General features: G+C 38.0%; 1 protein-coding gene across 13 annotated transcripts in view; it reads left to right on the top strand.

Moving 5' to 3' along the window:
• SMAD5 (SMAD family member 5) overlaps nucleotides 1–14,057 on the top strand; it is a 36,115-nt gene extending 22,058 nt beyond the window's left edge. For 5 of the 13 annotated variants that reach the window (XM_073355505.2, XM_073355504.2, XM_073355496.2 and 2 more), the window contains 6 exons: nucleotides 3,017–3,567; nucleotides 4,857–5,108; nucleotides 5,806–5,925; nucleotides 6,722–6,943; nucleotides 9,663–9,919; nucleotides 11,004–14,057. In XM_073355505.2, coding sequence (XP_073211606.1) covers nucleotides 3,165–3,567; nucleotides 4,857–5,108; nucleotides 5,806–5,925; nucleotides 6,722–6,943; nucleotides 9,663–9,919; nucleotides 11,004–11,147 — 1,398 coding nt within the window. In that variant the 5' untranslated portion in view covers nucleotides 3,017–3,164 and the 3' untranslated portion in view covers nucleotides 11,148–14,057. Of the gene's footprint in view, nucleotides 1–1,807; nucleotides 1,906–1,939; nucleotides 2,048–3,016; nucleotides 3,568–4,856; nucleotides 5,109–5,805; nucleotides 5,926–6,721; nucleotides 6,944–8,445; nucleotides 8,640–9,662; nucleotides 9,920–11,003 lie in introns of those variants that run through there. The other 8 variants (XM_073355498.2, XM_073355500.2, XM_073355494.2 and 5 more) reach the window with 3 other exon arrangements.
• The last annotated feature ends 3,307 nt before the right edge of the window (nucleotides 14,058–17,364 follow it).

Genomic DNA, 17,364 nt, shown 5'->3' with positions numbered 1-17,364 from the left:
AGGGCTACATTTAAGCTTGTGAAAACATGTCAAAAATAGAACATGTTTGGGAAATTTTTTTTTGTTCCTTTCACTGATATTCTATGTGGACATGTATAGTGGTTTTGTCATTTATTTATTAGAGGTGGTGTGAGCAAGGGCTAAGACCTTAAAATTCCTGAAGGTTTATTTTGTGGGGTTTTGATCTAGTTTTGCCACCGAGTTGCTTTCTTAGCTTTGGGTAAAAATGAGTATGATACTTATTTACCTTACAGAGTGAATTAATGCTTATAAAGAAGCTTGAAGGTGGAGAGTATTAATAAGAGCTAGCAAATGAGTGGTACTCATACCTGGAAAGTAAGTTATTTATGACTGAGGAGCTTTTACTTGTCTTTCACTAAACTTGCATTCTTTTTAAGATGATAAACTTAGTCTGTTCTTTTGGCCAAGCTTTGTTCCTTTTCTGTGTTTCCCGTTCCTTGTAACGATGCATATAGATTTCTGTGTGCATGATCGTTCAGGCAGAAAACAAACTTTTCACTGAAATAACATGAAAGCCATTTGTCACATCCCTCTATTTTGCCTGGAAACTAATTATGAATAATTGCTGTTTAAAGTATAGCTCCTGTAACGTAAAGATGGTTATGGAACACAGAATAAGTGCTTATCAAAGCTATGTAACATCTATCTATCTTTTTTGTTAGTATAGTGTGTATTTAGGAGCAAGTAGTATTTTTAATAGGGTTTCTCCTGACGCTTTTCCCAGTTTTGAATTCCTTATTACTCAGGCACACCTCCCAGAGCTTCCGTAGAAACAGATGCTGCACTGAGAGGTAGGCTGCTTTGAGAGGTAGGCTATCTAGGATAGTTTTGCTTCCTGTAGAAAGTCTGTCCAAAGTAGTGTTAACTTCTTTCATCTTTATCATGGCAAAGTGTGTGTTCTTTTATTTTAAAAAAAAAACAAAACAAAAACTGAATGTGGCTAGAGTATTGATGTTTTCGTTCTGAATTCGTGCTTACACTTGGTCGATATTCAAAATGGTTGCTTGACGTAGGCTTAAGTTAATGCTTTAGTTGCAGTCATGAAGTATAATAACCAGTGCCGTAAACTGGGACTTAAACAGTTTTTCTGATGCTTAAATGTTAAATATTAGGAAGGTACCAATCGGTATCTCTAGATATTTTTAAAGCTGTCTGACAGCTAAAAAACACCACCAACTCTTTTAGGTAATCTAATTTACTTTTATGGGTCGTAAGAAAAGTAACAAAAGTTCTGATGATTAAAGACAGTGGTATGAGAACAGTGACATCTTGAAAATGAATAATTTTATCTTGTTTAGTACTGAAATACTTAGATGGATTTCTCTTGTATGCGGATTCAGTGTTCCAGAGTATGTTAGATGTTCTCATTCACCAGAGTTTATCAAAAGCTGAGAGACAATATTGTTTGGCAGTCTCTGTAGCAAGAAAGGAAGCATCTTTTGTTATTGACATCCTTTCTCTTAGCTCCGCTCTTGCTTTTCGCCAGCTGCTCATTGTCTGAACTTGCTTGTGTAGTAATCACAAGGGATTTCATGAGCTCTTATCAGCTAGTTGCCACAGCACATCATTTCCTCATGTCATCTTTACTCCCTGTTTTAAAAAAAGAAAAAAAAAAAAGATTTACACCAGACTCTGGTGGGTATTCAAGAAAACAAAGGCAGTGTATGAACACTGTTTCTTTATGACATTGTGTATCGAACAGTACTGTTCAAACTAATTCCCTCAAACATTTTATTGTAAAGGTCTTATTTCTGGCACTTATTGTGCAGTCTCTTCACCTTTTTAGGAAGAAAACGTACTGCAAAAGCCTGAAAATCTACTGCTTATAATCCCTATCCCAGGAGACTGGGGGAAATGGCTAAGCGTATAAGTGAAGTGGCCAAGGTGATTGATTATGTCTAAAATCTTTTTTTATTAGCTATCCTCGGTTGTTCCTCCGATCTCATCACTATTAGCTACAAAAAACTGAATGTCCAAGAGCAGCACCCTGGTAGAAGCTTCAGCATGCTCTCCCTTCTTGGCGATGGTAGGTGATGGCAGGATAGGATTCTCCAGAGCAGTGGCTCTCATCCTTTCCAGACTACTGTACCCCTTTCAGGAGTCTGATTTGTCTTGCGTTCCCCCAAGTTTCACCTCACTTAAAAACTGCTTGCTTACAAAATAAGACATAAAAATTGTCACAGCACACTATTACTGAAAAATTGTTTGTTCTCATTTGACCATATGATTATAAAATAAATCAATTGGAACATAAATATTATACTTATATTTCAGTATATAGAGCAGTATAAACAAATCATTGGCGGTATAAAATTTTAGTTTGTACTGACTTCACTAGTGCTTTTTATGTAGCATGTTGTAAAACTAGGCAAATATCTAAATGAGTTGATGTACCCTCTGGAAAACCTCTGCATACCCCCGGTTGAAAACCACTGCTCCAGCATATTGCCCTTGGAACTTGCTGGTTACCCATATCCCTCAATTTGTCTTTATCTAGCTTTTGGTGAGTAGAAGTAGTTCTTCTGTTTGTAGTCTAGTAAACTTTTTACCTATTAAGCAAATAAATTTTTTACGTGTTTTTTACCTACGCCATATCTACACTAAACTGCATATTATAAAAAGCCAACTTGGAAAGCTTTGCATTAAAGTCCTATTAAACCAGCCAATGTCAGGAAATCCAAAGTTACAGGAGATGGAGAGGAGTACCTTCCATCTCTTGGAAACTACCCTGGCCTCCCTCGAGCTAGCACTGATAGTCTGAAAGGAGTCCTACAGAATTTTCCTTCAGTTAGAAGAATGGTAGTTATGATGTGGGACTTCAGTGTTCTTTTAAAAAATTAGATCTAAAACCAAGGATAGAAATAATCACTCTTCCTATTTAATATCCGAATTGTTTTCAGCTCTGCCTTCCTCTTCCCTCCCACCAAAAAACCCCAAAACAAAACATAGTGGCTAACTACTTGCTGTTTTTTGTTTTTGTTTTGTTTTTAAACAGGACTAAATTAGAAGAATCGTCCCTTTTGATTTATAAGTGACATCTATTCAATCAGGTGTTGTCTTCCAAGAAATAATACAGTTGGTCAGTTGCTTCTTGTAGACATTGACATTTATTTATAGAAAGGTTTTCTGAAGACTTGTGTCAAATGACGTCAATGGCCAGTTTGTTCTCTTTTACTAGCCCAGCTGTAAAGCGTTTGTTGGGCTGGAAACAAGGAGATGAAGAGGAAAAATGGGCAGAAAAGGCAGTTGATGCTTTGGTAAAAAAGTTGAAAAAGAAAAAGGGTGCTATGGAAGAATTAGAAAAAGCCTTGAGCAGTCCCGGACAGCCCAGCAAGTGTGTTACTATTCCTCGTTCTTTAGATGGGAGACTTCAAGTTTCCCACAGAAAAGGCCTGCCCCATGTTATATACTGTCGTGTCTGGCGTTGGCCTGATCTACAGAGTCATCATGAGTTGAAGCCATTGGATGTTTGTGAATTTCCATTTGGATCTAAACAGAAGGAAGTTTGTATTAATCCATACCACTACAAAAGGGTGGAGAGCCCAGGTAAGTTTGAGCATCGCTGTCTATAAAACTGAACAAATTGCCCACAGACGGTGTTGCTTTGCCAGTTAAATTGTCAGGGGAAAGGGTGGGGTGGAGTATAACATTCTGGTTAGAGTAGATACAGTTTTCCTGGTAAAAACCTTACAACTACAGTTTACTGTGTAGCATATGATCTATGGAAGGGATTTCTAAATCCTGGTTCCGATAGTCAATAACAAAGTCATCATTGACTTTATTATGACCAGTATTCGGCTCTAAATGCAAAAGTAGTCAACTGAAGACTTCATATTCTTTGAGAAATTTAGCTATAAACCTCAGAATTCTTATTAGTAGGTCAGTATGTTTTTTTAATCACTGGGTGTTCTATCAGTCACAGTGGGCATGACACAGGAAGAAGAGATGTGGAGAGACTGGTGCTCCCCAGTCAAGTTCTAGACAACAAGTGATTGTGGGAGGGCAGACTAGGAATGATAGGTACAGCCATGTTCCTGGTACAAGGTTCCAAAAGGTAAGCATGGTGGTATGTAAAAGCATGGGTCCATGGGAGACATTGAGGAAAGTAGAGTTGAAGTTGGGAATGGGAAAAGGCAGTCTTGTAATTTCTGGGAAGTATGTTTAGCAGGGGAATCCGCTTTCCACTAGAGTGGGCATAGGAATATGTAATGCAAGGTTAAAGTGGAGAATTTGCACACACAAGTCAGGAATTTGTAAGTTACTGTTCTCCCACTATCTCAGCAATGGTGCTGGTAGGAAGGTGTATATTTGAAAGCGTGTGTACACAATCCAAAATAATATATATCAGATGTGTACTTAAATTGCTAATGTTGTTGTGGAAACATTGACTTTTGAATTTCCTTTCTTTAGTTTAGAGTTCAATGTATTAATGTAGCTTTTTGCACTTAATGGTATGTTAGGAGGACACTAATCCTTTAAATTTATTAGTACTTTCCACTTAGTATGCACGCTCTGCACAAAAGGTTCACTAAATTGGTAACAAATGACTATTTTTCATGCTGTGAAGTATAAATTAAGTCTGGCAAGAAACGGAGCAGAAGTGTAAAATAGTTTTACAAAGTGTATGTATTTTTTAAATCAACAAATTGTAAGAAGCACTTAAATCTTGTAACACCTTTTTCTTGCTTCTCCTGAGCTGATAATGGGAATTTTTATTTTTATTTATTTATTTTGGTGGTTAGTGAATAGTTTGCATTATTTTATGCTGTTCGTTCTAGCTATATTTTTAACAATTTTGTTTTGTCTGATTGTTTTTTTGTTTTGTTTTTTTTTAGTTCTACCTCCAGTGTTAGTGCCTAGACATAGTGAATTCAATCCACAGCACAGCCTTCTAGTTCAGTTCAGGAACCTAAGCCACAATGAACCGCATATGCCACAAAATGCTACATTTCCAGATTCTTTCCAGCAACCCAACAGCACTCCATTTTCCATTTCACCAAACAGCCCCTACCCACCTTCTCCAGTGAGCAGCACTTACCCAAGTTCCCCTGCCAGTTCTGGACCATCTAGTCCATTTCAGCTACCAGGTGAGAACAGTCTATATGCGAACTCTGCTGAGAAATTAAAATATGCTTGTAGAGTAATACCAAAAGCTATTGCAATTCCCTTTTGCCTCTCTGTTTGTTTCTGATATCAATTGATATTGGCTTAATATCAACCAATTCTGGTACTATGTTAGTCATTCATTACTACTTTTCCTTAGTCTTTGATATGGATCAGAACGAGCTCTTCTGTGAATTATTTGTTATGGTTTTTATTTTCCAAATACCATCTGACTTGTGGCTAGGATATGGAAAAATGGGGTTACTAAATGAATTCACTGTTTTTAAATATGAGATGCAAAGCAGAGAGGAAGTATCTTAATATGTAACAGTCCTCTTTTAAAACAGAAGGAATTTGACATGAACAAATTCTGAGTTCACAGAGGGCATAGTTTATATTAAATATCATCCAGTAGTACGGAATGGTAATGTCTTATAAGACCTCAAATACTGCAGCAATGAGTTGTGCTGAAGAGTATTGTCTTGGGACTCTTAATAAATACTCTTAATAAATCTAACTAAGCATGTGTATTTACTCATCACGCTAATAACCAAGCACCCGACAACATTTAAGTGTGGCCTAGCTGAGTGAGCAAAGCAAGGCCTTATGCTCCGCTTGATGGCATCTGTCTGTCAGTCTTCATTTGTAGTTTTAACTTGTGCGTTTTTTTCTTATTTGAAGCTGATACTCCACCTCCTGCATATATGCCCCCCGAAGATCAGATGGGGCAGGATAATTCACAGTCTATGGACACAAGCAACACTATGATTCCTCAAATTATGCCAAATATATCCAGCAGAGGTAAGATAGTATGGTATATAATTAATCTTTAGTTGGCTTATTTCATGCTGAGAGCCAGATTCGGTGGTAACTTAATTGGAGTAATTGATATGGTGTTAAGTAGATATAACTTGCAAATGAAAATGGAAGAAGTCCAGGGTTGTACCAGAAGGAGCAGCCACCAGGAAGAGAATGCAAGATGAAACAACCTCTGTCTAGTTCATTTTTACACCGTTTTGTTGATTGGCTTGTTTTTAAACCACTAAAGAAGAAAATAACAAAAAAACTCCCCTTCTTCTTGAATTGAGCTTCTTTTAATAACTAAGGGTCTGATTTCCGCCCCCTGAATTGTTCAGACCCTGTCTTTTACCTTTGATTGCACATGGAGTTGTACTTGCTCGGCATCCCTGAAGATCAGGCCTCAACATGTCAATTATAAATAAGTTTATACAGAAAAACTTTCTCTTTGTGTGGCAGCACGTATTGTATAATTTTCCACTTTGTTTACATGAGTCTTTCACATAAGGCTCAGGAAGAGGGAAAGGCACCAAAATAAGAAAATATCGTGAAACAAAACTTTCAGAGTAACTCAGAGCAGGTGTAGTACCTGAAGATGCTCTTACCTTTTTTTAAACTGACTAGATTTCAACAAATTGGTAGTGGCCTTTTTAACCATATCCTACTATCCTTCAAACTCTGAGCATAAGATACAGACGTGGGATTGCGGGAGCAATTTTTTACTGCTATGTGAAAGGAATTGTTAAACACCTCTAAATTGAAATACATATTGACCGGTTTTAATTCCATTTTATTATAGATGTTCAACCTGTTGCTTATGAAGAGCCCAAGCACTGGTGTTCAATTGTGTACTATGAATTAAACAATCGTGTTGGAGAAGCTTTTCACGCATCTTCCACCAGTGTCTTAGTGGATGGATTTACAGATCCTTCTAACAATAAAAACAGGTTCTGCTTAGGTTTGCTGTCCAATGTTAATCGCAACTCAACTATTGAGAACACTAGGCGACATATTGGAAAAGGTAATTCATAAGTGTACGTTATGTCTCCTTTTTGATTGCTTGTCAACCTATTGCTATTAAAGACTTCATTGAAAACAGGCATATTGTAATGTGCAAAAATTGAAATTATATACGGTGGTTGCAGTGGTAAATAATAAGCCTGGAGAAAAGGTTTATTTAAAGAAATTGTATATATGTGATACACATTGAAGAATTCTGGTCACAGAATCCATCCAATTAACTTAAATGATGTACAATATAAAAATTGCCTGCTTCTAGAGTAGGTAGAATACTGTTGGCAAACAAGCCTGCCATGACTGTACTGTGTTCAGTGCCAGCACTTCAACAAAATTGTAGGTCCTGGGAGTATCTGTCAAGTTCCATATATACAACTACCATTTTAGATATGTTCCTCAGAAGAAGTTCTTGCTGCTGCTTAATAATATTTCAGAGTTTTTTGTTCTCAGTTCATACAGGATATTTGAGTGCTGTCTAGTATGTTTAAATATCGTACGTTGAAAGCAAAACTAAAATAGGCTTTAAGGATCTGTTTTGTTGGAGTGAATCCAAGATGAGTGAGGGGTGGGGGTTATCCTAGGTTTGACAGGTCTCACAGGATCTTGCAGTTTTTTCCCCTGGGTCTGCCATGCTTTTCAGCTGATAGCACTATATGAACACACAATTTTCACACAGAGAAGCCTGCTCATTCTCTTAAAGTATTTTAGTGAATTTTTAAAATGTCCCTTCATATGCCTTTCCTTATTCATGTCTTGAGAAGAGAACCGTTTTCTTACTGCTCTGCTTTATAAAGATCATTTTAGTACTTAAAATTGTTCTCAAAATTGCATTACCATTGGTCAAACTGAAACAGTTGCCTAGTGCCTTAGAAAGCCAAAGGTACTGTAACAAGGTACTTTTGGGCTACTTCTGATGTGGACTACTAGAACCATCAATAGATTAGAAATGGAGACAATATTACAGAGCTGTGCTCATGAATATTAGTCCTGAGGGCGTTCTGTGCCAAAACATTTTAAAATTCTGCAGGTTTTATTTGTCAGATAAATGTGGCGGCTCCCGCACGCCATTGGGGAGCACAGGCCACTGAATGCACAGAAGTGGGACTCTGAAGGGGGGGTCCAGATTAAGGTGGTTGGGGGCCTGGGTGGGTGCAGAATTCCCCCAGGAGTACTAGGTAGATAGGCTTGCATAAGTTAAAACTTAAAGTTAAAATCTGTAATCTTAATGGAATTTTAACTCTATGATAAGTGTAGAGTCACTGTTCCTGGGACAGTTGAATTTTCTAGGATGATTTCTGTTAACTTCACAAGGGAATACAGTTACATTATCTACTTATGACATTTATTCTGAATGTCTCCCCTTTCTATATACAACACAGCCACCAAAAATACCAAACTTATCTCATTTTTGTAAAAGCACTGCACCCCAGCCATGGGTCACTTTTGAAATTTCAGAATTAACTTTTAAGCTTCTTATTTCTTCATCTTGAGTTTTATTTTCCCCAGGAGAAGCAGACATTTCTGTCGCAGCCTGCTATGTACCTCTGTTCTCCAACTCAACACAGCCTACCTCTCCAATTCAACTCCTCAGAGATCCCCAATCAATACCTTACCATGGGAAGGTCAACTGACTAGTGGGGCAGGAAAGAAGCAGAATAGAACAGAATTACATGGAAGAGAGGCCTGACCCCAAATCCACTGTGAGCCACTTGCAGTTTATCAGCTGACGAAGCAATCTGCTTCTAAGTTACTTTCCCCAAACTTTATCCCACCCCAGACTCTCAGTGGACCTGATGAGTTCACCGATAGCTGTCAGTCTGAAAGATTAGTTCGGGTCTTCCTTTATTATATGCAGTGTTCTAGCTGTGACCATCTCAGGATACTAGAGAGACCAGATGGGTGAGGTAGTATCTTTTATTGGACCAACTTCTGTTGGTGAGAGACACAAACTTTTGTCCCAGTCATCAGGAAGAAAGGAAGGGGGAGAGGGAAATCAGCTGCAGGGAGGGGTTGTTAGAGGGTTATAGATTGTTGTAAGCCATAAATCCAGTGTGTTTCTTCAGTCTGATTTTTAGTGTCTAGCAAAGTTATTAATTTAAGCTTCCAGGCTCATCTTTTTGAAAGTTTGCAGGTTTCCTTTTGAGGATGAGGACTAATAGGTCAGATACAAAATGATTGCTTTGTGAAAAATATTCACCCACAGGTGGTATGGTGTTTCTGTCTTTTATCATTTTCCTATGTGAGTTCATTCTAGAGTGTAGTGATTGTTTATCTGGTTTCACTCACACAGTTGCTATTGGGGCATTTAGTACACTGAGGTACACCGCATATTGTGATAGGCATGTATAGGACCCTTGGATCTTGAAAGGTGTGTGGTGGCGGGGGTGATGATAGTCGTAACAGTGAAGATACATCTGTAGGTTATGCATCTGTTGTTCTGGGAGGGTCTAGTGCTGCTTTGAGCTGGACACTAGGCATTCTGTCCTATAATTGGTGAGAGAAGGCCATCTAGTGGCTGATATAAAATGAAGTCGTCTGAGGTGGAAAAAGTGTGTTGAACTGCTTATGTGTATATGACTAGAAAAATATCTTTTCAGGGAAGTTCTTCAAATGGAAGTCTGACTAAATTGTCTCAGAGCTCAAGGAAGTTATTTACAGTAATACAACTTGATTATAATCTGAAACAATTTTTTAATCTGTTTTTTTTTCCTTTTGTTTTTAAGGAGTTCATCTCTACTATGTTGGTGGGGAAGTCTATGCTGAGTGCTTAAGTGACAGCAGCATATTTGTACAGAGCAGGAACTGCAACTACCATCATGGATTTCACCCTACAACTGTGTGCAAGATTCCCAGTGGCTGCAGCCTTAAAATTTTTAACAATCAGGAGTTCGCTCAGCTTTTAGCTCAGTCTGTCAACCATGGATTTGAGGCAGTGTATGAGCTTACCAAAATGTGCACCATTCGAATGAGTTTTGTAAAGGTAAATAATTCTTTATCTAAGCATTTAAATTTACTGTGGAATGAGAGAGGTTCAAGCAAAATATTCAGATTCGCACTGATACTATACTGCAGAAAGTTTTTGCAATGTAACATGATTTTTACATTTTAATCTGACACCTTGTGTTGGAGTATCATTACTGTTACATGTGTGATACTTGCCAGGTGAGTGTGTTGGCCATAGTAGTTTAGTAGGTCCCTTGCTCCATCTGGTCCAGTTAAATGCTTCCTTTCTCAGATCCAAAGCATGCTATAAGCCTTCGCAAAATGAAAAGGAGTACTTGTGGCATCTTAGAGACTAACCAATTTGTTTGAGCATAAGCTTTCGTGAGCTACAGCTCTATATGCTCAAATAAATTGGTTAGTCTCTAAGGTGCCACAAGTACTCCTTTTCTTTTTGCGAATACAGCCTAACACGGCTGTTACTCTGAAACCTGTTGTAAGTCTTGTAAACTTCCATTTCTAAAGGAGACTTGCATTGTGCACTCACATTTCAATTTGAATGATGGGGTAAGAATAAAGTGACCTGCTGGACAACTAACGTGGCTGTGATCCATATGGTAAAACTGAAGGAATACATATATAACAGTTTGACTCCTCCTTGTGCCTTCCTCAATTCCTGCTCCCCAAAAAAGTTTGAGTTCTTAGACAAATGAATTTCATCAACCTTTTGAGCCTTCAGTATACCTTTTTGTAGAATGAAGGCAGACTTTTATTTTTTAAATTTATGCAGCCAAATTGTATTCAGTGCCTTTTAAAATAAATTTAAAAAAATCTGCAATATCTGTAGTTCTCAAAAAACCTGGTTTTCTATTAGTAAATGGCCTGACTCCTACTGTAGTAAGAGGTGAATTGTGCCACTAAGCTCTTCTGTATCTGGTCTTTAAAAGGATGTTCAATATTGGGTATTCAAGGTTGAACAACACAATTGTTCTTGCTTATTTGGGGGCCTCTAATAGCTTTAAATGTCCTACAGCCTAACTTTGCATTTCCTGTTGCTAAAATTAGTTTGGATTAAGAGTATACACTCATAACGTCAAAGGTATAACATTTGTTCATTTTTATAGGGTTGGGGAGCAGAATATCATCGTCAAGATGTCACAAGCACCCCATGCTGGATAGAAATTCATCTTCATGGGCCCCTTCAGTGGCTGGATAAAGTACTTACACAAATGGGCTCACCACTTAATCCCATCTCTTCAGTTTCATAGTGCTGCAGTATTACCTTCAACTCTACCTTTAGTGAACTTATTTTAATTCTAGAGAAACTTCCAGTGTGGATACTGTGAGCTAGATGGAGAACAGATATGGTTTAACTTTTTACCCCCTTTGTGACCAATTCCATTACATATTGTTGATTTATTTTTACATTTGTTTGTTCTTGTGATACTAAAGTGACAATTGAGCCCTATTGGGGGAGAGGGGAGTGCGACAAAGTTTCTTGAAAAAATCGCAACACTTTTCCCCCTCTTCAAATGAAACTTAAACAGGTATATGTCTAACTGGAACATATTTTCTTCACTGTCACATAGGGACAAGAATTTTGAAGACAGATTTTAGGAGTAAATACAGATCATAGATTTTTAGTGTTATAGAACTGTACATTCTGTTTGCTGAACATGTGCAGCTCCAGATTTCCGTCAGTATTTTATATGTAGCTGTGTAACATCTTATGGAAGACTTCTGTCATAAACAAAGTTAGCCTTTATTACAGCTAAATTTGCCTCAATTTGAACAATGTAAGTTAAGTGTACACCTCTTGAAATACTTTTTTTTTAAACGGATATGGATGGTGTAAAAACACTTGCATTAACTTTTGGAAAATGCAGTCATAAACACACTATATACATTGAACATAAATTATTAGCCTTGTCCCATTCCAATTTTATAACATTGCTTTTAACCACCATTTAACGAGTAATTGATACAAGGTAAACTCTTTCGCACTGCTGCGGACTAGTCAGTTCTTGTTTTGCCTTGATATGCACCCATGCTGTTTTGGATGTAATTGCCAACACCTAGCTTTTTAGGTACCCTTTTGTATTTTAGTATACACACCACTTTTTATAAATGGTAGTACTTACATTGCAAAGGAGCTAAGTTCTCTAGCTGTCTGTTTTACCTATTCAGAATTGGCATGTTTTAGGTCTCGTAAATCACTTAGCAGTTGTTTTGCAATATTAGTAATGACCCTGTACTTCACTTCCAATACAGATTTGATTAATCTCTCTTTCTCATACTGTTTTGAAGACTGAATGGCTTAGCAAATTGGAATTGAGTGCAGAGCGTTTTATTTCTAGATCAAATGCAGATGTGGTAGATAATTATCAAAAATCATGACTGTAAAGACTTATGTCCTGTGTGAAATGGTGGTCTTCATCCCAATCCTGATGAATGAGTTTCCCCTCACATAGTCTAGGCCTACAGTTGACATTCTTAGCATTGAAGCTAACGATTGCATGTAGATGGAGATTAAAGGTTTCAGAGGAGCAGCTGTGTTAGTCTGTATCCGCAAGAAGAACAGGAGGACTTGTGGCACCTTAGAGACTAACAAATTTATTAGAGCATAAGCTTTCGTGGTCTACCGCCCACTTCATCAGATGCGTAGAATGGAACATATAGTTAGAAGACACAGACACACAGACACACACACACGGTGGAAGTTGCCATATGAACTGTAAGAGGCTAATTAATTAAGATGAGCTATTATCAGCAGGAGGGAAAAAAAAAACTTTTGTAGTATGATCAAGATAGCCCATTTAGACAGTTGACAAGAAGGTGTGAGGATACTTAACTTAAGGAAATAGATTCAATATGTGTAATGACCCAGCCACTCCCAGTCTCTATTCAAACCCAAGTTAATGGTATCTAGTTTGCATATTAATTCAAGCTCAGCAGTTTCTCCTTGGAGTCTGTTTTTGAAGCTTTTCTGTTGCAAAATTGTCACCCTTAAATCTTTTACTGAGTGGCCAGGGAGGCCAGAGAGGCTGTTCTTTTTGATGGAGATTAAATTGCCCTTTCAACCACATAAGAAATCCTTCAGGGTCAGGGTTGAAGTACGCTGGTGTAAGGCTGTGAAAACGCTTGTACTGCAGCTGCCTGCTGTATTTGTTGTGTCACTAATTGGAGGACTTTTGATGCCCAGGCTGTCAATACAAACACTAAATAAAAAAGGGGGAATCTATGGGTAATGTCTTTTCCTAAGAAAATGCGGGAAAGAAATGTATTGTGGAGAATACTAGGTGAAGTGAATTATGGCCAGACTCTTTTAATTCTAAAGTTTTTATGTGCAGAGTGCAGGGCCTTTTGTATATAATAACTATTCCCCTTCCCCTTTCCCTATCACGCAAACACGTTATTTACCCACCCAGATAAAATGTTTGGGAGGTAGGCTGAAAACTCTAAAACTTAAATATAAGAAGGGTAGCCATGTTAGTCCACATCTGTAAAAGCGGCAAAGAGTCCTGTGGCACCTTATAGACTAACAGATGTATTGGAGCATAAGCTTTTGTGGGTAAATACCCACTTCATCGGATACATGTAGTGGAGATTTCCAGAGGCAGGTATAAATATGCAAGCAAGAATTGGGCCAGGGATAAGGAGGTTAGTTCAATCAGGGAAGATGAGGCCCTCTTCCAGCAGTTGAGGTGTGAACACCAAGGAAGGAGAAACAGCTTTTGTAGTTGGCTAGCCATTCATAGTCTTTGTTTAATCCTGAGCTGATGGTGTCAAATTTGCAAATGAACTGAAGCTCAGCAGTTTCTCTTTGAAGTCTGGTCCTAAAACTCAAGTACTTATTAAAGGATGCTTTGTAGTTAGCTACTGGAGCCCAAGGGTATTGATCACTTTTTTCTTCTTGTGTCCTTTTATTGAATGACAAAGTTTGTGCTTAAATGTGGTAATCCCTGTATCACATAGTACATAAGTAAATCTTTTTAAAGGAACAAAATTGTTTACATATCATGATAAATTCTGTTTCTTATGAAATGCCTTAAAGGAATAAAGCTAAACTGATAACGTTCACAGATCTATAATGCTGTCTTGTACAGGAATAAGTATTTGTACTTGATCTTAAACACTTTCTCCAGCATTTTAAAAATAAAACATTTTCATGAAAAAGAGGAGTAACATTACTTTGTCATTTATCTTCTGGACCACTGTGTATTCCTTTGAACTGTAGCCAACAATGGTTTTATTGAAAGAGCAACAAATTCAGCTGTTACCCACAAGATCAGGCCTTCCAGAGTCAAAATGAACATTTTCCTACACCTATATTTGAGTTTTCTTCGTAAGTTTGTAACTCTGCATATATTTAACACTGTGGTATCTTTTCTAGAATAATTTTTATGATTAATGGCATGACACATCAGGTTAAAAGAGTAAAATCTCAGTTGCAGTGCCTCTAAAAGATTTCACTGCATCCAAGCTTGACTTTTTTTTTTTTTTTTTTTTTTTTTGGCTTCATCTACGCTCGTGTATGTGCCTAGCTGAAACTAAGTAAATGATTCAGGAATGGCTGCATGGGTGTACACAAGACAGAACTAGTGCTTAATGTGGCCAGACTGGCTATATGTGCATCAGTACTATAATCTTAGCAATACAGTAGAACCTCAGAGTTACGAACATCAGACTTACGAAGTGACCAGTCAACCAGACACCTCATTTGGAACCGGAAATATGCAATCAGGCAGCGGCAGAGATGCACCAGAAAAAAACAGAGCAAATACAGAATAGTACATTGTGTAAAACGTAAAATACAGGTTCAACCTTTCTAGTCCAGCACCTTCAGGACCTGACCAGTGCCGAACCAGAGAATTCGCCGAATCACAGGAAGTCAATGCAGAGTGCCAGCGGGTCTCCATAGGTGAATGAAGCAGCGGTCCAGGGAGTGCTGCAGTACCTCCAGGCTTTGTGCCCACTGTGGCCCCGCACCTGGGGGCCCCACTGCCAGCTGGGGTCCTGGCTACCAGCCCCCCACCTGGGGGCTCCGAAGCCAGCCCCTCACCCAGGGTCCCTGCTGCTGGCCCCAGGTCTTCCCTCCTCCCTCCCAGAGTTTTAATGTCGCAAATCAGCTGTTCGTGGTGCTCCGGAAGCGCTGGGAGGGAGGAAGAGTTGGTAAGCACAGGGCTGCCTGTGTATGAGGAGTGGGGGGGAGCTTGGTGCTGGTGGATGCTCCGCATTCACTAATTTTCCCCCTGGGTGCTCTAGCCCTGGAGCACCCACTTAGCACCTATGCTGGACCACACATGTTTCCAGACCAGGGAGTGCCGGATTAGAGAAGTTCAACCTGTACTAAAAAGGAAAGCAGCATTTTTCTTCATAGTAAAGTTTCAAAGCTACATTAAGTCAATGTTCAGTTGTAAAGTTTTGAAAGAACAACCATAATGTTTTGTTCAGAGTTACGAACATTTCAGAGTTTGGAACAACCTCCATTCCTGAAGTGTTCATATCCTATTGCTTTGCTCCTACATTTTCTTCTGCAGAGGCAGGCTTGCGAAGTGCTGCGCTTGCAGTTTAAGTGGTGCTTATCATAAATACTAGGACTCTGTAAAAGCTTTCTAGTTTTGTGTGGTGCAGAGTCATGATATATTTAGTTCTGTTTAGTTTTATTTGTGTCGGAGTATCACCGTTCACACATCTATGCAAGGACAGGCTGGCTGAGAACTGCTTGACACTAAATGTTTAAATTCTGTGATGGCAAAGATGGAAGCACTCATCACCGTATACCTGTGAGTGCAGTTGCTGTTTAATTACATTGCTAACAGGTACAGAGAAACTGGATGGGTCGGGGTCTTGGAAATAGGAGATCAAACCTAGCCCTGCTCAGACTCTGTTACCATTTTATGAAAGCAATTTTGCCCTATGTAAAATAAAGTAAAACTTCAATCTTTGTTTGGTGGGCATGATTCTGTATCTCACTAGCCACCAGCAATTAATTGTTAGCCTTGTTGGTAACTCCAGTAGAGAGCCTAAAGATAGAACACCTATATGCATATAGATTATAGGCATATACTGAACTACCGTTTTGGCTGGCTCATAAAGCTGCCGGGGCATGACAGAGTGAAGTGAAAGTTTGGACAGAGGACTTTAGCCTTACAAGCTGTCAATCCAGAACTTTTCATGAGTATTAAATTCATTTAATTGTACATGAAGGGGCAACATTGGGTTACGAGATATCCTGTAGAACCAATATGTAACTTTTTGGTATGACTGAACAGATAAAAATGGCTGGTTAGTCAAAATAATTGAGCAGCTTACATGTTGCGATTGGTATAGGATTTCTAAAAGGAAACCTTGGAATTCTTGATGTTTTGCCTGAAGCTATTGGGGTTTTTTTTCCACAGTATTACAATGTAAAAGTTGTACAGTATACCTGTTGGGCAAATACTCCTGTAGTCTAGGGCTGGCAAACCCATGTGTAAATGTGTCAAGATTTTCCTAGCTTGAAATACTCTGAAAACTAATGTTTTAGTTTCCCAAACAGTGATTAGGTAGCAGTTTTCAATAAGTACAAGCCATTTTACATTTTTTTTGCCTCAAAGAAAAGTTAGTTTGTGTGTGTGTGTTTGTTTGTTTGTTTATTTTGTAGTCATGAAGTTTTTCCTTACGGAGGAAACCCATTTTGAATTCAAATTGATAGACTAAACTATTGTGTTACATTGTAACTGTGCTTTCTTATGCTGCTCCAGAAATCTACTTTTATGTTTATTGCTAGCATAACCTTTATGCTTCTGTTTACACGGTAGGAAACATGGTTTTTTCATTTTACATGGTAGGAAACATGGTTTTTTCATTTAACTGTTATCTTCATTTTGTTAACTTTATCTTTAAAATGATTAGGTTTTGTTATGTTTTTAAAAATATTTTTTTGCATACTGCTGCCCATATTTGAATAAACATGAAAAATTCCCACTCAGAATGGCTTTTTTCCCTGTTTTGCTCTAAATATAATTCAGCGGATGCCTCCCAGTACTTATAAATGTATGTCTATATAGGTATGTTTTAAAAAGTATAATTTGAAAGTCCTACAGGATATAATGACCCATAAACTCTTAATTATTCTTGTAATTGTCGCTATTGGTGTGTTTAGTTATCTAGGTATTGCTCCTTATTGAAGTGAGAACAGGGAATTTCATTCCATAGGCAGTTTGCCTGGAACACTTGAGGCTATAATGTAGGGTTGGTTTGTATTTTTGTTTGTATTTTTTTTAAAGATTTTAATTAAAAACTTAATGTATTTGAGAATTCTTTTGTCAGCTGGATTGTGAGGTCAGTTTATTAAAACATATTAAGGTACATCACAATCACAATAACGGCTTATATGTACAATGTATTTTTGTATATCACCCACCATACTGTGGACAACGAATACCAGCAATTTGACAACAGTTGTTTACCATCCATAAAATCTTAGCTGTACCACCTATT

The sequence above is a fragment of the Lepidochelys kempii genome, chromosome 8 (assembly GCF_965140285.1).
Source record: "Lepidochelys kempii isolate rLepKem1 chromosome 8, rLepKem1.hap1, whole genome shotgun sequence".
NCBI lineage: Eukaryota > Metazoa > Chordata > Testudines > Cheloniidae > Lepidochelys > Lepidochelys kempii.
Note: the sequence above shows the minus strand (reverse complement) of the source record. Positions and strands in the feature narration are given on the sequence as shown.